We start from the raw sequence: 24,088 nt of genomic DNA on the forward strand, positions 1-24,088 counted from the left end.
TAAAAAATTTTACCATGTCACAGAGATTAAATTAAAAATATATATATATATATAGTACATGAACTAAATTGAACAAAATTGAGATGTTGATGGACTAAATTGAAATTTTTTTTTGAAAAATACAAATATTTAAGTAGGTTGTTGATATATTTATTAATAAGCTAAATATTTTAGTGTAAAAGATTTATGGTGTTAAAATATATATATATATATTTTCTTACTTGATTATTTGATTTTAGAATATGTATATTAATTTATCTTTTTTACAAAAATTAATTTTGAAATCTCCTTCTATAAAAAATTTTTTTTTAAAAATTCATGCCTAAAGTCAAATTTAGATGAATAACTTGCATTTTGTTATAATAAAATAATATAAAATAACTAAATAAATTCTTTTCTTCTATTTATAATAGTATAAAAATTTGAAATTTATTTAACTGAGTTTTTAACTTAAGGTGAACTCAAATTAGTAAAAAAAATTAGTAAAATATGTTGATTTAGTTAAAAAAATGAAGAACAAAGATATAGGGTTAGCGATGATTATAAAACTAATTTCTCATTCTAAGTTACTTAATTTGAACATGACAAATCTCTTATTATAACCATAGAATTTTAGCTCCACCCTTTCAATTTTTTATTTATTTTTTATGTTTTTATTTTGTTTAATATTTTCAGTTATATTTTTTAAGTTGAAATTTCTTAGATTAAAGATTAAGGGTGAGCAAATTGGTGGATTAGTGGTTTGGTCCACCATATCTAAGGACCAAATGGACCAATCGTTTTTAAAAAATCGACCAAAATCAACCAAATATAATGGAAAGCCAAACCGACTAAACATATAATTGGTTTGGTTGGTCCGATTTTGAACCAATGGACCAAAATTTTATCACCTTTTTTTTTTACAAATTATAATATTAAAACTTATAAACTTCATCCATAATTATATATATATATAATTAATGATATAACTTATATGTTATAATGTTTTATATCAAAGTTTGTATAAATAATGACTAATTATAAACAATATGTTATAAAATCTAAGGTGATAACTAATAAGCTTATTAAATGTAATCGTATAAATAAAGTTTATTATAAGTTATAGTAATGCTTATGTATAAATTAAATATATGTATATATATATATAATATATTACATAATTATATATATAATTAATGATACAAATTTTATGTTAAAATATTTTATATGATCATATAAATAAAGTCTATTATAAGTTATAGTAATGTTTATGTATAAATTAAATATATGTATATATAATATATGACTTTGTGATATATATACATATAAAATTAATGACATAACTTATATGTTATAATGTTTTATATCAAAGTTTATATAATTATAACTAATTATAAATAATATGCTATAAAATCTAAGGTGATAACTAATAAAGTTATTAAATATAATTATATAAATAAAGTTTATTATAAATTATAGTAATGCTTATGTATATGTATATATAATATATTTATACAATTATATATATATTCATACCATTTTATATTACGAAATAATACTAAGGTGTAATAATTATAACATATTAATATGTAGGATATTTACTATCATATATTATAATATTAACATATAACTTCTTTTTTTTTTTAAATTAAGGTTCATTCATAAAGAAAAGATGTCCATGTACAAACAGATGAGGTTCAAAACTGGAAAGAACATAGTCTTAACCCTCTGATCACATACTGGTAGGCAAAAATACCAGCACCCAACCTTGCCCTTAAACCATCCACCTAAACATTTACAAAAAGCCCTTAGGCAACATATCCCCACCAACCCAAAAGATTAAAACCAAAAGAAGAGCCAGTAAGATAAGGAAACATAACCAACGTGCCTGTTTCCTTCTTTTGTTGTACCAAGCAAAGAACAAGAACAACAAAATTCAAAAACTCCCATATTTACAAAGACCAACGACCCCTTGTTCTCCACTCATCAAGACATCCCTAGGCACCGAAAACCACCATCGACAAGGCTGAAAACCATGACCACATTAAAACCTCTATACACACAAATCCTATTCTTGAAGCATAAAGAAGCCATCGACCCCGTGAGGAAGTCAAGCGAAGCAAACAAAAGTAAACCATGACTATTAAAGGAGAACTTGCAACAAGTCTGTGGCTCTTTCCACCCCTAGTTTGGCAAGGCTGTCCGCTAATTCATTCCCAAATCTAGACGTGTGAATAATCTGCCATCTAGGAATCTTACTCAACAAAGCTTTGATTTTTAACATCAGATTTCTAAGGCTCCATGGAGAGGAAAGTGGTTTTAAGACCCAAGTAATAGCATTTATAAAATCAGTTTCAATGAAAAAATCAAACGGATGACACCAATCTGCTGCCATAAAAAGAATTAAAGCCTCTCGAATAGCTAACATTTTCGTAAGATTGGCATCACCCCAACCCCCTGTTTTGGAGAAAAGCATTTTCACTATACCTTTCTCATTCCTCAACACACCCCCAATGCCAAGAGGACCGGGGCAGCCCTTAGCAGCCCCATCAATGTTAAATTTTACCCACCCATTTGGAGGAATCTTCCATTGAACCTGGACTTTAACCTTCTCTCTTTTTGTTAGAATAGTAACAAGGTGCGAAAATCTCACAATCTCAAGAGTATCTAAATTATCTTGGGGCCATTTACACTTTACCCACCACGCCATTCTGATTTTGATAATCTCCATCACTTTACAAGCATCCCAAGTTGATCCATCAAAAACCATCTCATTCCTATATAGCTAAATGGACCAAACAATGGTGAAAAAGGACATCCTTCATACTTTTCTTCTAGCAATGTCGACAGGACAATTATTCCAAGCTAGAAAGAAAATAGAAGCAGCCCACGAAAAACAAGTAATAATGCCCCAATCCGCTAACCACATGCACCACACATCCCAAACAACTCTGCATCTGAAAAAGAGGTGATTGACAGATTCAACATCATTGTTAGACATGTTACACACAGCCGCCTATCTATGAGGTAAATTCCTCTTGACGAGTTCTTCTTTACACACTAATCTTCCTCTCATTAACTGCCAAACAAAAACCTCCACTTTTGGTGGTCCAAGCCTCGCCCACACTTCTCTCCACAACACCTCTTCAACCCATTGCTGCCTAAAGCTAATTCACAGAAAGAATTGGGTGTATAATGCCCACTTGGCGTGCTTTTCCAAATCAGCTTATCCTCAACTTTCTCATCAAGCTGTATGTGATTAAGACATTTCATAAAACTCTCCCACGCCTCAATCTCCCAATCAAATGGATTTCATCTAAGCTGGACATGCCAATGCCAAGCTTGATTATACCATGTACCATACTTGATGATATTTCTTGATTTATTTGTCGCTAAAGCAAAAATTCAGGGAAAAGTAACACAGAGGATGACCCCATCAATCCACTCATCTTCCCATAATTGAATTTTGGCACCATTGCCCACCATGAAGCCAATACCTACACACAACAAAGAAGAAAAACTCCTCGAAGGAGTAAAAGAGTTAGTAATGGTTTTCCACATAGAGGACGACCACTTGCCACTCGAGTCCAGTGGGATAAGGCTCGAAGAATCCCCTCTTATTTTGGCATCAAGAATGGTTCTTCATAGACTCTCACTTCCCTTACTGTATTTCCAAATCCATTTATTCAACAAAGCTCTATTTTTCAACCAGAGATTCGTAAAACCAAGACCACCTCTTTCCTTTGAAGTGCAAATCGATTCCCAATCCACCTAGTGAATTCTCCTTTTATCATTGGAGCCACTCCACAAGAATCACCTCTGGATTCTATTAAGCTCCTCATTGACCCCTTATGGCATTTCAAACAACGACATGAAATAAACCGACAAACTCTCAAACACCGATTTGATCATAGAAACTCGCCCTCTTCTAAAAGAGATTTTGGACTTTCATCCCGTAAGCTTTGCCTCAATTCTCTCAAACACAGGCCGTCAAATAGCAATGGAATGGTGTCTAGCTCTAAGTGGCAATCCTAGATAAGTTGTTGGTAGAGAACCAACAACATAAGGTATCATGTTAGCCTAAGACTGTAACACAGCACCCACCTTAACTCCATACAAGTTGCTCTTACGAAAGTTGATTTTTAATCTTGATATCACTTGGAAGCACCGTAGCACTCTCTTGATGTTAAGGACACTCTGAATATTCGAGGTACTAAAAATCATCATGTCGTCTGCATATTAAAGATGAGAGACCGTGATTCCACTATTCCTAATCTCAATGCCCAACACAGACCACATGCCACTGCTTTATTCATTAAGGCACTGAAAACTTTTGCAATAAAATTAAAAAAGAACAGTGACAAGGGACACCCTTGTCTTAATCCACGCCTCATTTTCACTTGCTTAGTTGGGGATCCATCGACCAAAATCGAGACAGTAGCAGTAGACACACATGACCCAATCCACGTCCTCCATCTGTCTTTGAAGCTTATTTTCTTCATCACAAACTGTAAAAATTTTCAATCAACACTGTCATAAGCTTTCTCAAAATCAACTTTGAAGAAAACACCTCCTTCTTCACTCTTATGCAAGTAGTCCACGAGGTCATTAGCTATGAGTGCACAATTAGTAATTTGTCTGCCTTTGATGAAAGCAAATTTATTTGGCCCCACAACCTCCTCCATAACTTTTCTCAGTATATTAGCCGACACTTTAGTGACCACTTTGTAAACGTAACCTACTAGGCTGATCGGTCTATACTAATTAAAGGTAGTTGGCTTATATTTTTAGGGATAAGTGTAATAAGGAGCCATTAATCTTCTCATCAAAGCAGCCAAAGACATAAAAGTTATGCATAAAACTCATTACCTCATCCTTTATTTTCGGCCATTAAGCTTTCAGAAAATTAAAGTTAAAACCATATGGTCTAAGTGTTTTATTCCCGTCGCAGCTAAAGATAGCTTGTTTGACCTCCTTCTTTGAGAATGGCTCCTCCAAGCTTCGAGCGAATCCATTAGACAACATCTTAATCTCCAACTCCCAGTCCCTAAGTTCAACCACATTTTGATCCTCATACAACTTCTCAAAGTACCTCGTCACCTCTTCTCTAATGCCTTGCGGATCCTCAGCCACCATTCCATTGATCTTTAGACAGTCAATCATATTCTTTCTCTTTCGTGAAGAAGCTGAAGTGTGGAAGAACTTAGAGTTTCTGTCTCACTCGATAAACCAACTTACCCTCGATTTTTGATGCCAAGAACGTTCCTCTTGTCTGTAGAAAGCCCATAGTTCATACCTCATTTTCCTAATCTCTTCTCTAAAAGAGACATCCGCCGATCTGTTTTGCCATTCAACCATCTTTTTTTGAATTTCACCCTCAAGAGTAGCAATCTTTTTTTGGGAGTCGTTTCACTTGGTTGCTGCCATTCCTTAATTGCCGGTTTGATAGATCTTAGCCTCTGCCATAAATTTCCCTGACAACTGATCCTATAACTGCTTTTCTTCCATGCCTCAGCAAAAACTTCTTGAAACCCATTGTCTTCCAACCAGTGGTTAAAAAATCTAAATAGTTTAGGACCCCACTGGACACATTTCTCTCCCAAAACAACCGAATTATGGTATGAAAGCGAAGACGGTAAACACCACTGTCTCATAAACTGAAATCTCTCAAGCATTAACTCATCAACAAGGAAGCGATCAAGACTACTGAAGACCACATCGTCCCTATTATTAGCCCATGCAAATTTGCTGTCAGCCATTGGAAGGTCGACCAGCTCATCGGTATTAACAAAATTCTGAGACGCTTCCATTTCTTTGTGATCAGAATATGCCCCCAACCTCTCATCTAGCCTTAAGACGACATTAAAGTCCCCTCCTAAGCACCATGGGACCTCAAATTCCCTCATTTTCTCAATGAGTGTATCCCACAATTCAATCTTCAGCCTCTCCTCTGATGGTGCATAAATATTACCGATTTCGATTCTTCAGTTCCCTTTTTTGACATTTCCAACTAGAAGAATGAAATTCTTGTTTAGGATTTTAGCTTCAACCTTTATAAAATCCTCCAGCTATAGAGATACAAGACCTCTAGATGCCCCATCCGAGTCCACCCATACCCCCTTGTACATCTCTTTACCCCCCAATGCATCAACCCGTCTATTATTAATTGTTTACAGCTTGGATTCTTGAAGCATGACCACATTAGAACTGACATTACTAATTTGTTTACCCATAGCTTTTCGTTTCTCACACTTTCCTAAACCCCTTACATTCCAAGTTAATAGTATCATGGAAGGGTACGACCCTACACTTGGTTACTTTCTTCTCGTACTCACATTGTCCACTCTGCCATCATCTCTCTTTCAAGCCTTGTGAATTCATTAGTGACAGCCTCCTTACTATCAACGAAAAACAAACCCAACTTACAAGCTGTATTCCAAGTGGTCTCGCCTTCCTTTTTTAAATTACTGTTCTCAAGCTGATCGTCAGTCTCTGAAGTCATTATCTCTGGCAAGCTTTCATTGCTTTCCCCGTACACTACCTCCTTTGCATTTTTCCCTGCTTTCCCCCTACCTATTGGCTCCTTACCTTTAATTATCCCCTGTACACCTTTCTCAACACTATCAGGCCTACCCTTGTCACCCATCTGAACCAGATCCATTTTGTTGACCATTTCTATCTTTTCGCATTTGGCTTTATTAAGTTTCATGTTTTTTCCACTTCTCATTACCAATCCTCTCCTAATTAAGCCTCCATTAATTCTGAAACTTGATTTGCTTTTTGATTTCTTCATCTTCTTAATCATGTTTACCAGTGTTAGGCCCTCGTCCACATTGTTGGAAGTTTCTCGTGAGATAGATCCCCCACCCCCGCTTTGTTTAATCGTTTCCTCTGTTAAGTTCATCCTATCGTTCAGTTTCACAACTTTATTTTTCCAGCCATTGGACTTTTCCCCCTCAAGGCCCAAGCCTGCTTCCCCACAGTTCACCACTAGAGTCTTTTTAAATATGGGCTTAATTAATCCACAAGATTTCTCACCATTTAGATTCTCTTCATACATAAATTCCACTTGATTGGCCTTCTCCATTTCACTAGTAGAGCCGAACTCCCAATGTTTGGAAAATGAGCCCATATTCCTTGGTAGGATAACCAAACCACCCCCACAATCCACCATATTGACCCCATAGGACCCCTCTAACTCTCCACACCCTATAGGAGGACCAACGCGATAGGCCCATCCATCCACCACTTTTATCTTCTGGAGGTAAGACCCTAGACCTATCACATCAATCTCACCAAATTCACAATCCTCTCCTTCATCCTTATTGAGCACTTGTTGCCAGATTTCTTTCCCTTTTCGATGAGTAGTCGACTGCACATCAATCTCATTACCACCTCCACACTCAACCTTTTTACATACAGATCTAGTGGTAATTCCTTTTTGACCTTCAGTCTTTAACTCTTTAATTTGAATTTGGTTATCAATAACCTTTTTTTGGCCCAATTCCCGAGGCCAAACTACTACAGCTATTGCTATCTTTTTGTCTTATCTTCTCTAGCATCAAGGCTACAGTTCGTCGACGTTCATCTTCACTTGGGTTATCGTCAGCCTGAGGGAGCGCCCTTTCGGTTTGGGAGTCATTCACATTCAGTTCATATCTCGTACGCTCAATTTCACAGGTTGAGGAAAATTTTCCTGGTTTTGTACCTCCACTTGAACCATGGCTTCACCAAACTTGCTTCTGCTCTTGGTCTTGTTGTCAATATAAATGAATTTTCCTCATGTGTTACCCAGAGCTTTAAAAATGTCTTCATGCCATAAATGCCATGAAACATTTTTTACTTTCAGCCAAACCACAAAACTACTACATTTATTCCCCTTAAATGGCTGAAGAGACTGAAACCATGGTTCGAAGATTTCCCAATACAATTCAGTGAGCAATTCCATTTCCCCTTTATTGTCAAAAGTGACAAGCACTTGCTCCTTGTCAATCTCCGTTAAAACAACCATTACTCCGTCTTTCGATAGACCGTTTGTATTTCCTCAATCGTGTGACCCTTTCTTATTTTCCCCATGGGGCTGCAAAAAACCCACTGCATGTCATCCCTATCATAGATATCATCACATGTCAACTCCTAATGAGCCGCTCCTCCACTTGTCTTGGTGGGGTTGATAGTTGGCGCACTTCCATTTAGAGGTGGGAAGCAGTTTCACTAACCACATCTTTAAAGGACTGACCTTCATGGGTGGTCCCTACAGCACCAAACCTGTTCAATCTGGTCATCTCCTCTGTTCTGCAAGTTCCAAATTTCCTTCGTGAGGTCGCCTACTTCACTAAAAGATGTCTGCCGTCCATAATAGAATTATCACCCCTTTCAATGGCTCTAAGCATGTCGTCCTTTCCTTTGAAGCATACAAAGGCATAATTCCCCCTACCATGGTCATTCCTTTTTTTTAGAAAAACATCCAGGACAGAACCAATTCTTGATGTCAATCCATGAAGCGCTTGGACTGATATTTCCAACAAAAATGGAGAAAAGGTTATCCCTCCACTTCTGGATACTTTGCTAAACTCTATCATTCCATGCCCTCCGTCCATCTTGCTTGGGATTTGGTTTGTCAAGGTTCCTTCGATCTCCAGAATCCAAAGGAGCTCTGCAGTACACCCTCTTCCTCTCTCTCTCATGACTCTCCTAACTGCTAGAGGTAACATATAACTTATATCATTTAAAATATATAACTTGTAATTTCATATTAATAAAGATTTATAAATAAATAAATATTTATAACTAATATTAAATTATTATGATTATGATTTGTATACGTACGTACAATACTCTAATATATTTTAAATATAGTATTAATTAAGTTTACTATCAATTCTTTTTAATATATAAAAAAATTATATATATGACTATATATATAAATATATAAAAATTAGTTTGGGTTTTTTAGGTGGATTGGTCCAAAAATTTTAAAATCGAAAACCGACCAAATAACCAATTGAACCAAATATTTTGGACCAATTAGACCAAACTATTTTACTCAAATCGCATTTGGTTTGGGTGGGTAATTGGTATGGATTGGCTTTGCTCACCCTTATTAAAGACTATATTTATTGTTGATAAAGTTAAATATAATTGTAAATATTTGTACCATTTTATTTTTTTAATAAATTTTTTGTAGATCCAAATTAATAATTTAAATTTAAATTTAGCAGAATTTGATTGTGGCATTTGAACTTAAATAAAATTATTTTATAAGAAACTTTGAGTAAATTTAAATAAAAGGTACATTAGGTAAGAGTTGAATGATTTCAAAAGAATGAGTATTTATAAATTGTGAAAGTTGTATTAAATCAACGTATTTTGCTAATTTGAGTTTAGCTTAAGTTAAAAAATAAGTTAAATAAATTTTAAATTTTTATACTATTATAAATAGAAGAAAAAAGAATTTATTTAGTTATTTTATATTATTTTATTATAACATAATGCAAGTTATTCATCTAAATTTGACTTTAGTATGAAAATTTTTTCAAAATTTTTTTTAGAAGGAGAATTCAAACTTAATTTTTGTAAAAAATATAAATTAATATAAATATTCTAGAATCAAATAATCAAGAAAGAAAATATTTATATATACTTTTTAACACCGTAAATCTTTTATATTTAAATATTTGACTTATTAATAAGTATATCCATAATCTACTTAGAGATTTATATTTTTTAAATATTTTTTTAATTTAGTCCCTTAACATCTTAATTTGTTCAATTTAATCCTTATATTATATATTTTTATTCAATTTAATCCCTATGACGGAGCAAGATTTTTTATTTTGAAAATTTTTGTAATCTATCACGTGGCATAGACATGCTGACATGTCAATGCCATGTCATCATATTAGTGCCCCGAGACATTACCACATCATCACGTTGGTGCCACGTAGTATGCCACATCATCATATCAATGCAACATCATCAAAATGTGCCATATCAATACTGATGTCATCTTTTTTATTGACAAAATTAAATATCGTTAGAGAAAGGGATTAAATTGAAGAAATTTTTAAAATAAAAAAACTAAATTACTTCGATTTTAAGCATAGAAACCAAATTAAACAAAATTGGAAAGTAAAAGAATTGGATAGGTCTTTTGACCATTTGAAATTATTGCCTTCGAAAAATACACCCACTTTTTAAGGAAAGGCTTAACAATTCAACTACAAATATTCATGGCATGCTATACATAATGCCTAATGCCTCACTCTTATGACTCTTATTGAATAATTGTGATGCAATAATAGTAGGTGATGTACTCTCTTATCTCGCAAATCAGGTTATGCCAATCACTAAACTGCAGATTATATTGGATTCAACTTAGCAACAATTTTGGCATTTATATGATCAATGAAATAAATAAAGATTAATTATAATTAACAATTAGGGTTCTTCATCCTATGAACAGGAAAAAAAGGGTGTAATAATCACTTCATATCATGCTTTAATATGAACAATAATGAACTCAACTTGATAAAATTTGGTTTTAATAGATGTTAAGCTTTGATTTAGAGTTCACTGGGTAATAAGTGGTATATACATTAGGACTTTCTGGTTTTTTTTCTTTTTTTTTTTGGGGGGGGGGGGGGGGGGGGGGGTGGGGGTAACACCTTGTATTAATTCATTCAATTTTTTTTGAAAGGTATTAAGTCATTCAATTTTAACTACTTATTGTAAGAATTCAAAATGGATAAGGACCTCCAAGTGGGGCTTTTTACTTTAGTCAAAGACTGCTGCAAAACGTGATAAGAATTTTACATGTTCAAGACTATTTTCCATACGTTTATTTTAGTCAAAGACTCTTGCACATCACGTTATGTAACATTTCAAAGAAATAAATGGTGAGAGTCAACAATATTGTGTTATATATAGTCCTCCTCTCCCATTTTATTTTTTCTTATTTGATTTTCATGAAATTTAAAAAAAATAATTTTGATGTATATTATATTAAAATTTCAAATTGTATTATACACGTTATGTTCCATGGGTTTTAATCTCAAAAAATTTTAAAAAAATTATGAAAAATAAATTGAAAATGTATCTTGTATTTTGTCCTATAATACAAGCTGTAGTAGATATATAGCCAAAATCATTATCAGTACTCAATTATAAAATCAATTAAATTGTCATAATCACCCCTTTGCACGGGAAAAGAAAAACGCAAGGAAAGAAGAAAAAAAGTTGCAATAACCCTGGGAAAATGTCCTTCATCAGATATATTATGTACTTTGCATTAACATAATCTTCTAGTCATCATCATCAATCAACATCTGGCTTTTGTTTATTTTTGGACTGTTTGCAGCTTGCTCCATCATGGCATGGATAAAATATATTTAAATCATTTTGTGAAAGAAAGAGGGCATAAAATATATTTGAATCTCCTTTGTGGTTATCGCTCTCACCGCAAGGTAGGTAAACGTGGGACTTTTAAACGTAGATGACAAAGACATAATTGAATATTTATTCATCATTACTAGAAAAAGCTGTAATTTAATTTCTATTTGATTATTTTGCCATCTTGGGGATTAAAAGCTGAGCTATTGGGGAAGAGGCATTATTCAATTAACAACTATGGCCATCATTGCAGAGAATGAAGCGTCACTTGAGTAATCCATGTTGTGGCTGAAGCATGAGAGGGTTAATGGGGACTGAACATAGGCTGGGGAGAGCGTAACATCATCTCCCCAAGGGTCATGGTGAAGTGCCAGGTTTGGGATGAGAACCTCTAAAATTAACAGGCCAATCGAGTGAGCTCTCCCAATTGAATTTCTCTTCCAACTTATCTGACAGTGTCAGTGACAGTTATAGGAGGATACAATCTTTGGATTTCATTAACGATCAAGTTCATCTGTGTACAAGATAAATTTACTTCAATAATTGCTCAGTAGTGTAAACCACTGAAAGGGTTAGAGGATATGATTTGCTTACAGTCTTTAATTTGTTTGGCAACGCCTTCAGAATGTGAATTTTTTATTCCAAATATATACCCCAACCACCTCTCTTCTTGCTTTCTCTTGCCAACCTGTGTGGATTGCTAAAACCAGGACTGTCTTCTTGTCCTGCGGTGTAGAATGTTTTGCACTGACCTACCAAGTCTTCTATGGAAAGCCTGCTTTTCTCATCCACATCATGGTAAGGATTCACAAGTAATCCCAGAAAATCACTGCTGAAACTGTCAGCTACTCCAATCACTACTTTCTCTTCTCTTTTCTTAACCATCTCCATCACAGATTTATGTGTGCATATTTTTAAGGAATTTCATAACACAATATGCAGGATATTTTTAAATATCAAATTAATTTGATATTTGATATCAAATTAATTTACCAAGTTATTGTTAACTAGGGTTGTAGAAGTTTTGATCTTTACAAATTCATGGGGTTTGTTTTGGAGTGCAGGGTGTTCTCACATGTTTGACTATTGGAGGACTGGATTTTGGAGTGTGACAGATGATTTCTTTAGTAGCTAGGGCCTTGAGTTGTTATCAATATTTTTCCTTTAGATATTATTCCATCACTTCTGTGAGATAAGAGTCAGGACCCTCAAGCCTGTTTTGCCTTTTTGGACATAAGCTAATTCTAGAACGTAGCATTCTCCTTTTTTGTTTTGAGCCCAAATGAGTTGCTCTCATCTTTTCTCACGGTCGGTGGAGCTGGCAAAGCAGACATTGGCCAGCTACAATATGTTATATTAGAAGCTTCAGCATTACTAGGCACTAGACAGTACATCCTTATTTCTCACGTCTTACAACTGATTGGAAGGATAAAAAACTAAAACCCACCTAATTTCTATTGTTTTATATTAAAATGATTGATCCTTGTCAAAAATCAATCTGAATTATCTTTTCTTGTTTTACTCGTTGGCCAGAGATACGCTTGCAAATCAAGTGTGCCTAATCCTAGATTTTACTGAAGGGAAGCAAAACAGCAACAAATGACATTGATTAATGTTAAATGGCCTATCTATATCTCTTTGTCCAAATATGCAACTGCAGCACACTGGCTTCGGCCTTGATTTGTAATGATTGCCTGGACACCTGAGGAAATTTCAAGGCCTTTGTGCTCTCTAGTTCTAGAAAAAGTTGACCTAGAACGTCCATATTCAGACAATGCAGAAACTTTTGTGCTTGGAAGTTAATTATACTCAGGAGAGATTGAACTGCTATCAATAGTATATTGTCTGGATTTATGTGTTAAATGCTGCTGATGTTTTCGGTCAGGAGAGAGCTAGAGCATTTTCAAAGGGGAGGTCAAACAAAAAGAGATATTAAATAGTTAAAGAGAATTTTATATATAATTCAATTATTATTTATCTAAAAAATTAAATAAAATTTAGAAAATATTGAACATGTAAAAAAATGCATATTAACAGTAATAGTAGTGTCATTTATATATATGACTGAATGAAACTATAAAAAAATTCTCTTTCACTCTTTATGTGTAAGAGTGGAAAAGAAAATAATTTTTCAAACTTAAATGAATTACCTCTTAACTTTGTGTGTCTTAACTCTCCTTTTATTTTCTATTTACTTCTTAAATTGCTAATTAACATATTAAGTTATTAGATTAAACTATTAAAATATAATATGTTTGTCGTAACGTGTGGGTTCGAGAACCTGTCCGCCAGACGTTGACGAAAATAAATCGGTTTAGGAGTCGCCACCAATCTTTTTTTTTATCTAGATGTGATTGGTCACTTATTAACCCGATTCTAATCAACAAAGTCCTAAATTAATTTTATGTCCGTCGAAAAAACGAGAACTGATTCACATTTTTTAGAGATGGGTTCGGGAGTGCGGTTACGCACGGAGAAAGGTTAGCACCTCCGTGGCACCCATTTCACGAACGGTACCATTTAATCTTAAGTTATCGTATTATAGCCTACTTTTGATTGATTCCCTACTTATTAACTAAATTTTTATTAAACTGACTGCCTGAATCTTTTATTTGGTTTTACATATGCATTTGATGCAAGAGTAAAATGATGTCATGACTCGTTTATTTTAAATAATGGGATCGGTAATCTTTTATTGAAAAATTATTCGAAGACCATCCCAACGTTTTGATGAAGTCTCGAAATTCTCCTCACCTAGAGATATCCTCGGAAGAACTCGTCTCTACAAGCTCTTCGGGGAAATCCCATCATCGGAATTCCCGCATCATTTGCAAGATAAATGTGGCGTGCTATGACAGGATAAAGAGATGATGTCTACATGCACGCGTTTATTGACTTAAGCGATTCATAATTCATCCAATTATGTGTTTAATAATTTATCACCTTATTTATATATTTATTTTGTCATTTTTTTTCATGGATTATTTATTTATTTTTTTTTTATTATTATTATTTATTTTTATTTTCTATTTAGATCCATATCTTTTAATTAACATTGTTGATTAACATTTAACTTGATTATATAACTTATCAAATAAACAATTAATTAATTTTTTCAAATGATTAAATTAACTTTTTTTAGTAATATTTATTTAAGCTAATTAACTAATTTAAGTTTGGATGCAACATTATGTAAATTAATTTATTTTTTTAACAATGACTATTTGACTTAATGGGTATTGGAGTTTAGAGTTCGGATTTATCCTGACGCTTTGGTGAAAATCCGTCTCAAACTTCGCACAAAAAAAATCCACTTAAAAGAGGCAACTCTTTGCTTTTCTTAGGTGGAGTTTCTCAAACAATCATCTTATTTTTCTTATAATTTTTATATTTGTATCCTGTTGTTGTTTTTTTGTTTATATATATATATATATATATTATATTTACAAGTATCTAAATATGAATATTTCTTTCTTTCTTTTTATTCCTCTCATTTGTTTATTATCATTACTATTTTTAACATAAACTAAACCTATGATTAGTTTTCTTACTATTTATTTTATGTATATATGTATATATGTTCTTCTAAACTATGTATCTTTACTATTTTTTTTACTATGACTATCATTGTTTTTTTATTTTTTTGTTATTTCTGTTCTTATTCATTTATTGATTTTTTAGACCAAACCTAAGAACTCTCATAAATATGAATATTGATCCCAATTATATATATATATATACTATTACAACCATTATCATCTCTTTTTATTATTTTTTTTGTATTTTTTTGTTCGAATATTTGTTTATATTTATTTATTTATCAAATATTTACCCATATTTTCATTTCTCACTTTATATTTTATTGTTATTTTTCTACTTTAAAATATCACATAATCTCTACATAATATATTTTTTGTCTTAATTAAATTATTCTTATGCTCATAATAATATGTTTTTAACATAAACAATTGAGTCACCACAATAAATAAAAAAAATATTAAAGTAAAAAAGCATGCAAATTAGATCTTACCTTATGTAAATTTAGATTAACTTAAAAAAAATAAAATTATGTGGGCTAAGACAAGCCACCAAAGGTACAACGACTTGCTCTCCAAAAAATGCCGTGAAGAGTCCCTTTTTGTTACAAATCTCTACCTCCTTTCTCCTTTTTTTTTTTTTTTTTTTATCTTTCTTTCTCCCCCTTATTTCCTTCTTCCTTTCCTTTCTCTCTCCCTGTCGGCTTCTTCTTTCTTTTTCTTTTTTTTCTTTTTTTTTTCTTCTCTTCCTCTCCTTTCCTTTCTCTCTCCCTGCTGGCTTCTTCTTTCTTTCTCCTTCTCTTTCTCTCCTTTCTCCCTGTCGACGTCACACCCTTCTCCTCTTCTCTCTTCCTCTTCTCTCTACCGTCTTCTTCCTTTTTTTTTTTTTCTCTATTTTTTGTGTTTGATTGTGGTTCTTCGGCTGCTAGAGATTTTTTGGTTTTTTTGGTTTTTTGAAAACGTTTTTTTTATTGTTTTTTTGGTTCTTCCTCTCTGATTTTTTTTTTTATTATCCCTCTTCCCCTCGTTTTGCAGGTTGTCCATCTTTTGAAGTCAGGTTGTCCAAAAATTTGGACAACCCGATAATGAGGTTCTAGCACCAAGGAGTTGGTAGTCAGAACCCTGTCATTCAGGGTGGTTCCTTCTCTTTTTTTTTAAAATTATTTTATTTTATTATAATTTTTTATTTTTTTGAAGTGTCTACAATGTTATGATAGTTATTAGATTAGACTGTTAAGATATAATATGTTATGATAAGTTTATATTTATATTAAAATTTAATAGATTTGAATTAATAGACTCACTTTTATTTTTTTATAAATTTGATAGGCTTAACATATTAATTTAGAATTTATTTATTGGGTTTAACTAGCAATATGGTAACCATAATAACTCTAATTTTGCCAAACAGTATGAAAAATAAAACTAATTATTAAATTAAAAATTATTTTGAGAGCTATTAAAAATAAATATAATAGATAAATATGTATTGAAAAAATATAATTATTTTATTCTATCAATTTGTATGTATAACCTTATTACTTAAAATCTGCAACATACGTACTAAAATGCATTGGTTATTTTGAATAAAAAATGATATATTGATGAAATTTTAAGTCATAATGCAATACTACAACTTATATTTGAAAATTATATAATAATTTATTTATTTTAAAAAATTAAAATCATAAAAAATAAAATCTAGATAATAAAAAAAAAACATGACAAGTAGAAGATAGAATCCACATATAATATAATAAAAGAAAAAAAAATATGATTGTTGGTACGTTAAAATTTGTGAAAGAAAATCTATAGAAATTTAAAATATATGAGAAGAACTAGGTTTCCCAGGTGAACCTTGCATCAGGTGCAGGAATATCATTCCGCAGTAGGGCAGTACCAGTATACATTTGTGATTTAAGCTTTGAACCACTTTAAACTGAAAGGCTCTGACAGCATATCAAGAACCACCCGTTTTGGATTGAGAAATAAGGATCCAAAAATAGTTACCATACACTTAACAACTATTATCACATTGCTGATAATTAAATGCTATAGTACATTGAATACCATTACTGAAGACTATTTAACATTTTACCATCTTGGACACTAATAGCTGCACACTCCAGAATAAGCTATACTAACCTAGAAGCAGCTAGTCTTATTAAGAACTTTAGGGACCACTCTGTAGTGAATGAAGCATTACTTGAATTCCATGTTGTGGCTGAAGCTTAAGTATAGTATATGGAGAGTGAACATAGGCTGGGGAGAGAGTAAAGGTGTAACGTTGTAGAATCATTGAGAGAGCAGTCTTTGTTTCGGTGGTTGCAAAGCTCATACCCACGCAAGATCGAGGTCCCAATGAAAAAGGAATGAATGCAGCCGCATTGTATTTGGTAGCTTTGGCAGTCCCTTCTGCGAGCCTATCTGGTTTGAAAAGATGCACATCATCTCCCCATAAATCAGGGTCATGGTGAAGTGCCATGTTTGGGATCAGAACCTCTATATTATCAGGCAGAACGAGCTTCCCCAAATGAACTTCTTTTCCAACTTCTCTAACAGTGGCAACCACAGGAGGATACAATCTTAAGGTTTCATTGATGATCAGGTTCATCTGTGTGCAAGGCATGAACAAAAAGATGAAACTAGAACTCACGATTTAATTTATTATGTGCTAGTAGTGTACGCTAATGAAATGGTCAGAGATTGCAGTGTTGCTTACAGTTTTTAGATTGGCAATGCCCTCAGAATGTGGATTTTTGTTTCCAAATACCTCAATCACCTCTCTTCTTGCTTTCTCTTGCCAATCTGTATGAATTGCTAAACCAGGACCGTCCGTGCGAGCAAGGAATTAGTAGTTTCTTGTCCAGCAAAGTAGAATGTTTTGCACTCATCTACCAAGTCTTCTACTGAAAGCCTGTTTCTCTCATCCTCATCATGATAAGCTTTTACAAGTAATCCCAGAAAATCAGTGCCAAAGCTGTCAGCTTCTCCGGTCAGTACTTTCTCTTCCCTTTTCTTAACCATATCCATCACACAATCATGAATCCCTTTAGCAAGTTTCTCTGATTCTATTTCATCAGCAGGTTTCCAAATCTTGCTGCAAAAGCAAACAAAAGGTATCGCCTGAGATGACTTTTATGTATTTCCTCTCTCTGGAAATCCGGGACAAACTTTAGGGGACAAACTTTAGAGTTTAGATTGATTGATAGTTTAGATTTATTTTCAGAATTAAAAATTTTAAAAGAAATTATATAAAAAGAAAATAATTTAATTGAAATACTTAATCATATAAGAAGATTTTATTTTTTTTCAAATGCATATATTACTTTTAGAATAATATTAACAATTTCAGTAAGTATTACTTCAAGATAAAAAAGTTTTTCAAAATTAAAATTAATAAAATCTTTTTTAAAATCAATAATGTTTCAAGAAAGATTAAATGTATTGACTGTATTATCAATTGAAAAAAAAAATATTAGAAGAACTTGATTATAAAAGTTTAATTAAAAATTTTACATATAAAAAAATTAGAAGAATAAAATTTTAATAATTTTTTTTAATTTCAATAAAAAAAACCTCATTTGATTATTTCGCTTTAAGTTTTTGAATTTATTGGGCCGCCTTTGGCCATATCATTTTCATAATTCGCCAAGTTACTCTATCAAGATACATTTTCAATCCTCTATGCTTTACATCATTTCTTTCAACCCAAAGAAACTAAGAAATTACATATTAAATGTAGCTGGTTTTGTCCATACTGGTTATCAGCGGAGTAAAGGGTTTTAAGGAAAAATACCAATTTATCATTATAAGGTGATTCAATACTGAATTGTGTCAGCTCATGGAATATGACGGAAAATAAGGCTATGGCTTTTGTCAGCTCATGAAGGAGTAATAGCTGCATTGGCTGTATCACCTGTGAAAGGGGCTGGTTTCTTCTGCCAGGCATGATCACAAGTTTGTCAAATTGTGGAAGTGATACGATTGCTAGCAGAATTCCCAAGTTTTAATCCGCAACAATTGTTGGTTTGTAGCTGTTCAGCTTGCTTAAAGGTGTCCATTTTGTGGTTTGTCCCAATGCTCAAAGATTTTTATTCACCATGCCATGAGGTTATTTGGTTCATGATCTTCACAAAATGACTACAGGAATTTAGAAGCTGAGAAGCCTTAGATTGTTTACTAGGAGCGGAGCTGGGATATACCAGGGTTTAGTACTCAAAAGAAGATAATCTTGTTTCTTTGTTGCCAATACATGAAACCCCTAATACTTGTATCATCAGAAATGGCTGGTAAATACAGTTAAATGGAAGAACATAATCAGAAACTGGTTATCATTAGTTTGTAAGATTTCTTAAAAAAAACTGTACAAATTTCCAGAAATCAAAAGAGCAAAATGATGAACAAAAACAGAGTTGAGAGAAGAAACAAGTCTGTATATGGATCAAAATTGATGAAATAACGGCTGCTCAGATGAAAGAGAAAGAAGGCCGTTGGACTACACAAACAAAGAGAGAACGAAAACGACGCGATTGAAGGAAAGAAACAAACATTGAACAAACGACACAACAAGTCGTCGTATGCTCCTGTAAACAGAACAGACAAGAAACGACAGCCAAGGACACCGTTTAAGCACCCCCAACAAGCAAATCATAAAACGACACAGGTGACCCCCGTTTCACAAACTCAAATCGATGAAGACATATGCGGCACCACTTTGCACAGCCCTGAACCCTTCTTCAACTTATTTAAATTCCAACTGCTTCCCGCCATTAGTTATTTATTATTTATAAGTTTTTGCCAGTTCTGATCGGGCGGGCTGGTCAAAATTGTAAAGTAGTTGTAAATACTTGCAAAGATACCATTGTTAGAGGTCTGGTTATATGTCATGGCGCATATTTGAGAATGGAGTTCATGCTGATTAATCGTGTGCAAACTGTGATGTCCACATTTATTGGATTTTGAGAGGGCTATGAACTCGACTGAATGGCTGCTGTGTTCAGTATATAAACTGAAACAGGGGACTGTACTCCCCAACAAACTTGCTGAAAATAATTTTATAGTTGCTTAACAGGGGAGATCACCGTGAAAGCCTGTGCTGTTTATACCATTTAGTTTAGTTTTAGTATGTGGTAATCTCATATTGTATGCATCTTTTCCTTTGAAACAATTGATGCGTTTAGCCTTTTAAGGCATTTCATAAAGCATGATTCAGACTATCTAGCCTGGATATCTTTTGCTTCAAACCTGTTAACAAATTTGTTTTATTAGTTTGATCTTGATGCTCCTTTTGCCTAATGAGCAAGCCAGACCTGGTTCCCGGGTTCACCTAGTCCTGTACTGTGTATAAAGAGAATTTTGAATATAAATCAATAGTATGCCATAATTTAGTATGATTTCTTACCATTTTATTTAATTTTTTCAGGGTAAATTTATAACTAATGTCAATCTTTACCAATAATGGAGCCAAGGTTTATGCTCAATCTGGGTAAAGTTATTTCTCCTTCTGCAAGTCTCTCTGGTTTGAAAACATGAACATCTTCAACCATATCTCAGGGTCATGGTGAAGTGCTGGAGTTGAAATGAACAATTCAGTATTTTTCTTCTTGGAGAATTTTGTTACAGAAAAAAAGATGCCTGGACAATCATACGGATCTCTAATCAAGATCTACAACAATATCAGAATATAAGAGGAAATAGTACTCAGAGGAGCACCATCTTCATACTTGATTGCTTAAACATTTTGTTCCAATATCATCATTTACTATTACATGGATAGAAACAAGGACAAATTAATCAACATCACTGACTGGGGTGAGTTACTGGCTGCGGCCTCTGTAAGCAACTGATCTACAAGGCATTATTCCATTGACAACTCTAGGCTTCATTCTACAGAGAATGAAGTATTACCTGAATTCCATGTTGTGGCTGAAGCAAAGGAAGGTAATATGGTGAGTGGCTGTAGGCTGGGGAAAGGGAAATGGTGTATCGCTGTAGAATCATGGAAAGAGCAATCTTTGTTTCTGTAATTGCAAAGCTCATACCGACACAAGATCGAGGTCCCAATCCAAAGGGAACATATGCAGCTGCATTATGTTTGGTGGCATTCGCGATCCCTTCTGCGAATCTCTCAGGTTTGAATAGATTGACATCATCTCCCCATAACTGAGGGTCATGGTGAAGTGCCATGATTGGGACAACCAAATGTAAATCAGCTGGCAGGATGAGCTTTCCCAATTGAACTTCTCTTCCAACTCTCCTTACGATGCGATTTAAAGGAGGATACAACCGTAAAGTTTCATTGATGATCATGGTCATCTGTTTACAGATTAGAAATCAAAGGTATCAAATTATAAATTCCCAGTTTAATACCCTGAATGCTCATAACTAGTGTATGCTATTAAAGTGGTTAGAGCTTGAAATTTGCTTACAGTTTTTAGTTTGGCAATCCCTTCAGGATGTGGATCTTGATTACCAAATTCCTCAATCATTTCTCTTCTTGCTTTCTCTTGCCAATCTGTATGGATTGCCAAAAGCAGGACTGTCCATGCGAGCAAGGAATTAGTTGTTTCTTGTCCAGTAAAGTAGAATGTTTTACACTCATCAACCAAATCTTCTACGGAGAGCCTGTTTTTCTCGTCCAAGTCATGATGGGCATTTAGAAGTAATCCCAGAAAATCACTGCCAAAGCTCTCAGCTTCTCCAGCCACTACTTTCTCTTCTCTTTTTTTAACAATCTTCAGCACAGAATCATGTATTTCTTTCGCAAGTTTCTCCGATTCAATTTCATCAGCATGTTTCCAGACGTAGCTGCAAAAGCAAACCAAAGTCTGCCTTATATATGGAAAAATCTAGAATAGAAAAAAAAAATCCTCTCAGACCTACAGCTTTATGCATAGAATAGAGCCTTCTGTTTATTATTCTCCAGAGTAAAGTTTAGAGGAACTTACCTGATGCCAGGTATCCTGGCTTTATAAAGATTTCTGATCGCGATTACTGACAACTTCATCAACGTCTCAAAAATCTTCTCGCCCTCCAGGTAACTGCTACCAAAAGCTGTTCTGGATATCACTTCTGAAGTCAATAATCTAAATTCCTGGAACACTTCGATCTCCTTCCCTTCCCGGCCTTTCCACTTCTGTAGCATTGTTTCAACGCTAGCAATTACTGCTGGAGTCATGTTCTGCCAAAACCATCCTCCACTTTGTAAGCATCACTATAGGAAGATCACCAAAATTTTAGTTTGCAAATGTTCAAGTACAATCAATAATTCAATCACCAAGCCTATGACAGCAAAAACTTATAGGACAGTGGTTTTCATAGGAAGTTTTACTTTCAAGCTCTCCCCATGAAAAGCATAATTGGCCAATTTCCTATGCCTTGCCCATTTTTCTCTTTCGGTCGTAGCAAGCCCGTCCCCCAGTATCTTGCTAACGAAATATGTAACTTTCCCCTTTAGAAAAGCTTTTTCACTATTTTTCAGCACCTCTTTGATGAGATCTGGTTCTGTAATTACAAGCAGAGCTTGAACTCCATTCCAACTAAGATGAATTTTCCCTAATCAAAGAACACAGAAAAAAAAAAAGAGTTAAATCTCTTCCTGGAAGCAGAAGTTAGAAATCCTAGTGGAAAATGACATCATGCCTCACCATATGCGTTGATCCAGGAGTAAGTATGAGGCAGCACTCTGGGAAATATATCATGCGTCAAGGCCATTGGTTTGCTTGATGCTTCCCTTCCAATTTCGACAACTGCTTTGTTGTTTCCATGGATAAACTCATACGGTGGTCCTTTAATTCCCTGTGACCTCAGTATATTCTGTATCCGGTGGGGGATCCACAAGTACTTGTAGAAGACCTTGAGCAGAGCTCGGAGGAAGTAAAGGCAGAATGAACCTGCGACAAGGATTAAAAGCTTTCCCATGGTGTTCATTTCCTTCTCTTATCCCCTACATTTGAGGTGCTGTGGTTCTTTGCTTTCAGCACGTTTAGGCCTGAAAGCTTTTTTTTTTTGAAGAAAGAATTCTCACTTTATTGGGTAATCATACGTAAGGAGCCAACTCGCAATAAATCCTTCAACCAAAGATGCCATTTCTAGAGATGGGCCATCATATGAAACAAAAGGAAGTCTAGGCCTAACTTGGCCATGTAGTCTGCAACTTTATTCCCTTCCCTATAAATATGACGTATGCTAACCTCCCATTGTCTACTAAGCAAGGCTTTAATTGCTCTTATCACGTCTGAATTTGACCAGGATGCGTGGCTCGAGTATCCGGCTTTTCATTTGGTGCGATTTGGAATTGGTCGAAGGAACAATCTAGTTCATGTACTTTCTAATTTTATCTAATTTAATTTTAATATTTAAAATTAAAATAATTTAATTTTTTCATTTTAAAATTTTTTTTAATTTAGACTCTACCTTAACAAAATTTAATTTTACCGTAAAAAAAATAATGTCGATAATGACGTGACATATTTTAATAATATAAAATTAAAATAATGATGTGACATGTCACATGATATCAACATAATAATGTGACAATGTCACATGACACCGACGTGATAATATGATAATATCACGTGTCACTAATATGATGATATGACAATGCCATGCTGACATGTCAACTCCACTTGACAGATTAAAAAAATTTTCAAAATAAAAAATTTTACCATGTCACAGAGATTAAATTAAAAATATATATATATATATAGTACATGAACTAAATTGAACAAAATTGAGATGTTGATGGACTAAATTGAAATTTTTTTTTGAAAAATACAAATATTTAAGTAGGTTGTTGATATATTTATTAATAAGCTAAATATTTTAGTGTAAAAGATTTATGGTGTTAAAATATATATATATATATTTTCTTACTTGATTATTTGATTTTAGAATATGTATATTAATTTATCTTTTTTACAAAAATTAATTTTGAAATCTCCTTCTATAAAAAATTTTTTTTTAAAAATTCATGCCTAAAGTCAAATTTAGATGAATAACTTGCATTTTGTTATAATAAAATAATATAAAATAACTAAATAAATTCTTTTCTTCTATTTATAATAGTATAAAAATTTGAAATTTATTTAACTGAGTTTTTAACTTAAGGTGAACTCAAATTAGTAAAAAAAATTAGTAAAATATGTTGATTTAGTTAAAAAAATGAAGAACAAAGATAT

The 24,088-nt window shown here is 33.3% G+C and overlaps 2 protein-coding genes, 1 long non-coding RNA gene, 1 other non-coding gene and 1 pseudogene across 4 annotated transcripts; 2 read left to right on the forward strand and 3 right to left on the reverse strand.

Annotated features, from left to right (window-relative positions):
• The first annotated feature begins 526 nt into the window (after nt 1-526).
• Nucleotides 527-620, forward strand: LOC148764370 (small nucleolar RNA snoR8a). Its single transcript, XR_016024969.1, has one exon. It is a non-coding gene; the product is annotated as a small nucleolar RNA snoR8a (small nucleolar RNA).
• Nucleotides 621-4,869: 4,249 nt separating this feature from the next.
• On the reverse strand, nt 4,870-5,885 carry LOC148764371 (uncharacterized). Its single transcript, XM_088803589.1, has 2 exons — nt 5,393-5,885; nt 4,870-5,165 (listed from the first exon to the last, which is right to left on the reverse strand). Exons 1-2 carry the CDS (start codon nt 5,883-5,885, stop codon nt 4,870-4,872), a joined length of 789 nt encoding a protein of 262 aa, XP_088659715.1.
• Nucleotides 5,886-10,991: 5,106 nt separating this feature from the next.
• LOC148764372 (cytochrome P450 CYP749A22 pseudogene) lies at nt 10,992-18,041 on the reverse strand (annotated as a pseudogene).
• Nucleotides 18,042-18,442: 401 nt separating this feature from the next.
• Nucleotides 18,443-21,405, forward strand: LOC148764373 (uncharacterized). The gene is made up of 2 exons (XR_016024638.1): nt 18,443-18,962; nt 19,056-21,405. It is a non-coding gene; the product is annotated as an uncharacterized LOC148764373 (long non-coding RNA).
• Nucleotides 20,594-22,975, reverse strand: LOC148764374 (cytochrome P450 CYP749A22-like). Its single transcript, XM_088803620.1, has 5 exons — nt 22,556-22,975; nt 22,240-22,463; nt 21,857-22,089; nt 21,338-21,716; nt 20,594-21,224 (listed from the first exon to the last, which is right to left on the reverse strand). Exons 1-5 carry the CDS (start codon nt 22,836-22,838, stop codon nt 20,796-20,798), a joined length of 1,548 nt encoding a protein of 515 aa, XP_088659746.1. The 5' UTR covers nt 22,839-22,975; the 3' UTR covers nt 20,594-20,795.
• Nucleotides 22,976-24,088: the final 1,113 nt, after the last annotated feature.

The sequence above is a fragment of the Theobroma cacao genome, chromosome 2 (assembly GCF_053813885.1).
Source record: "Theobroma cacao isolate CCN51 chromosome 2, ASM5381388v1, whole genome shotgun sequence".
Taxonomy (NCBI): Eukaryota; Viridiplantae; Streptophyta; class Magnoliopsida; order Malvales; family Malvaceae; genus Theobroma; species Theobroma cacao.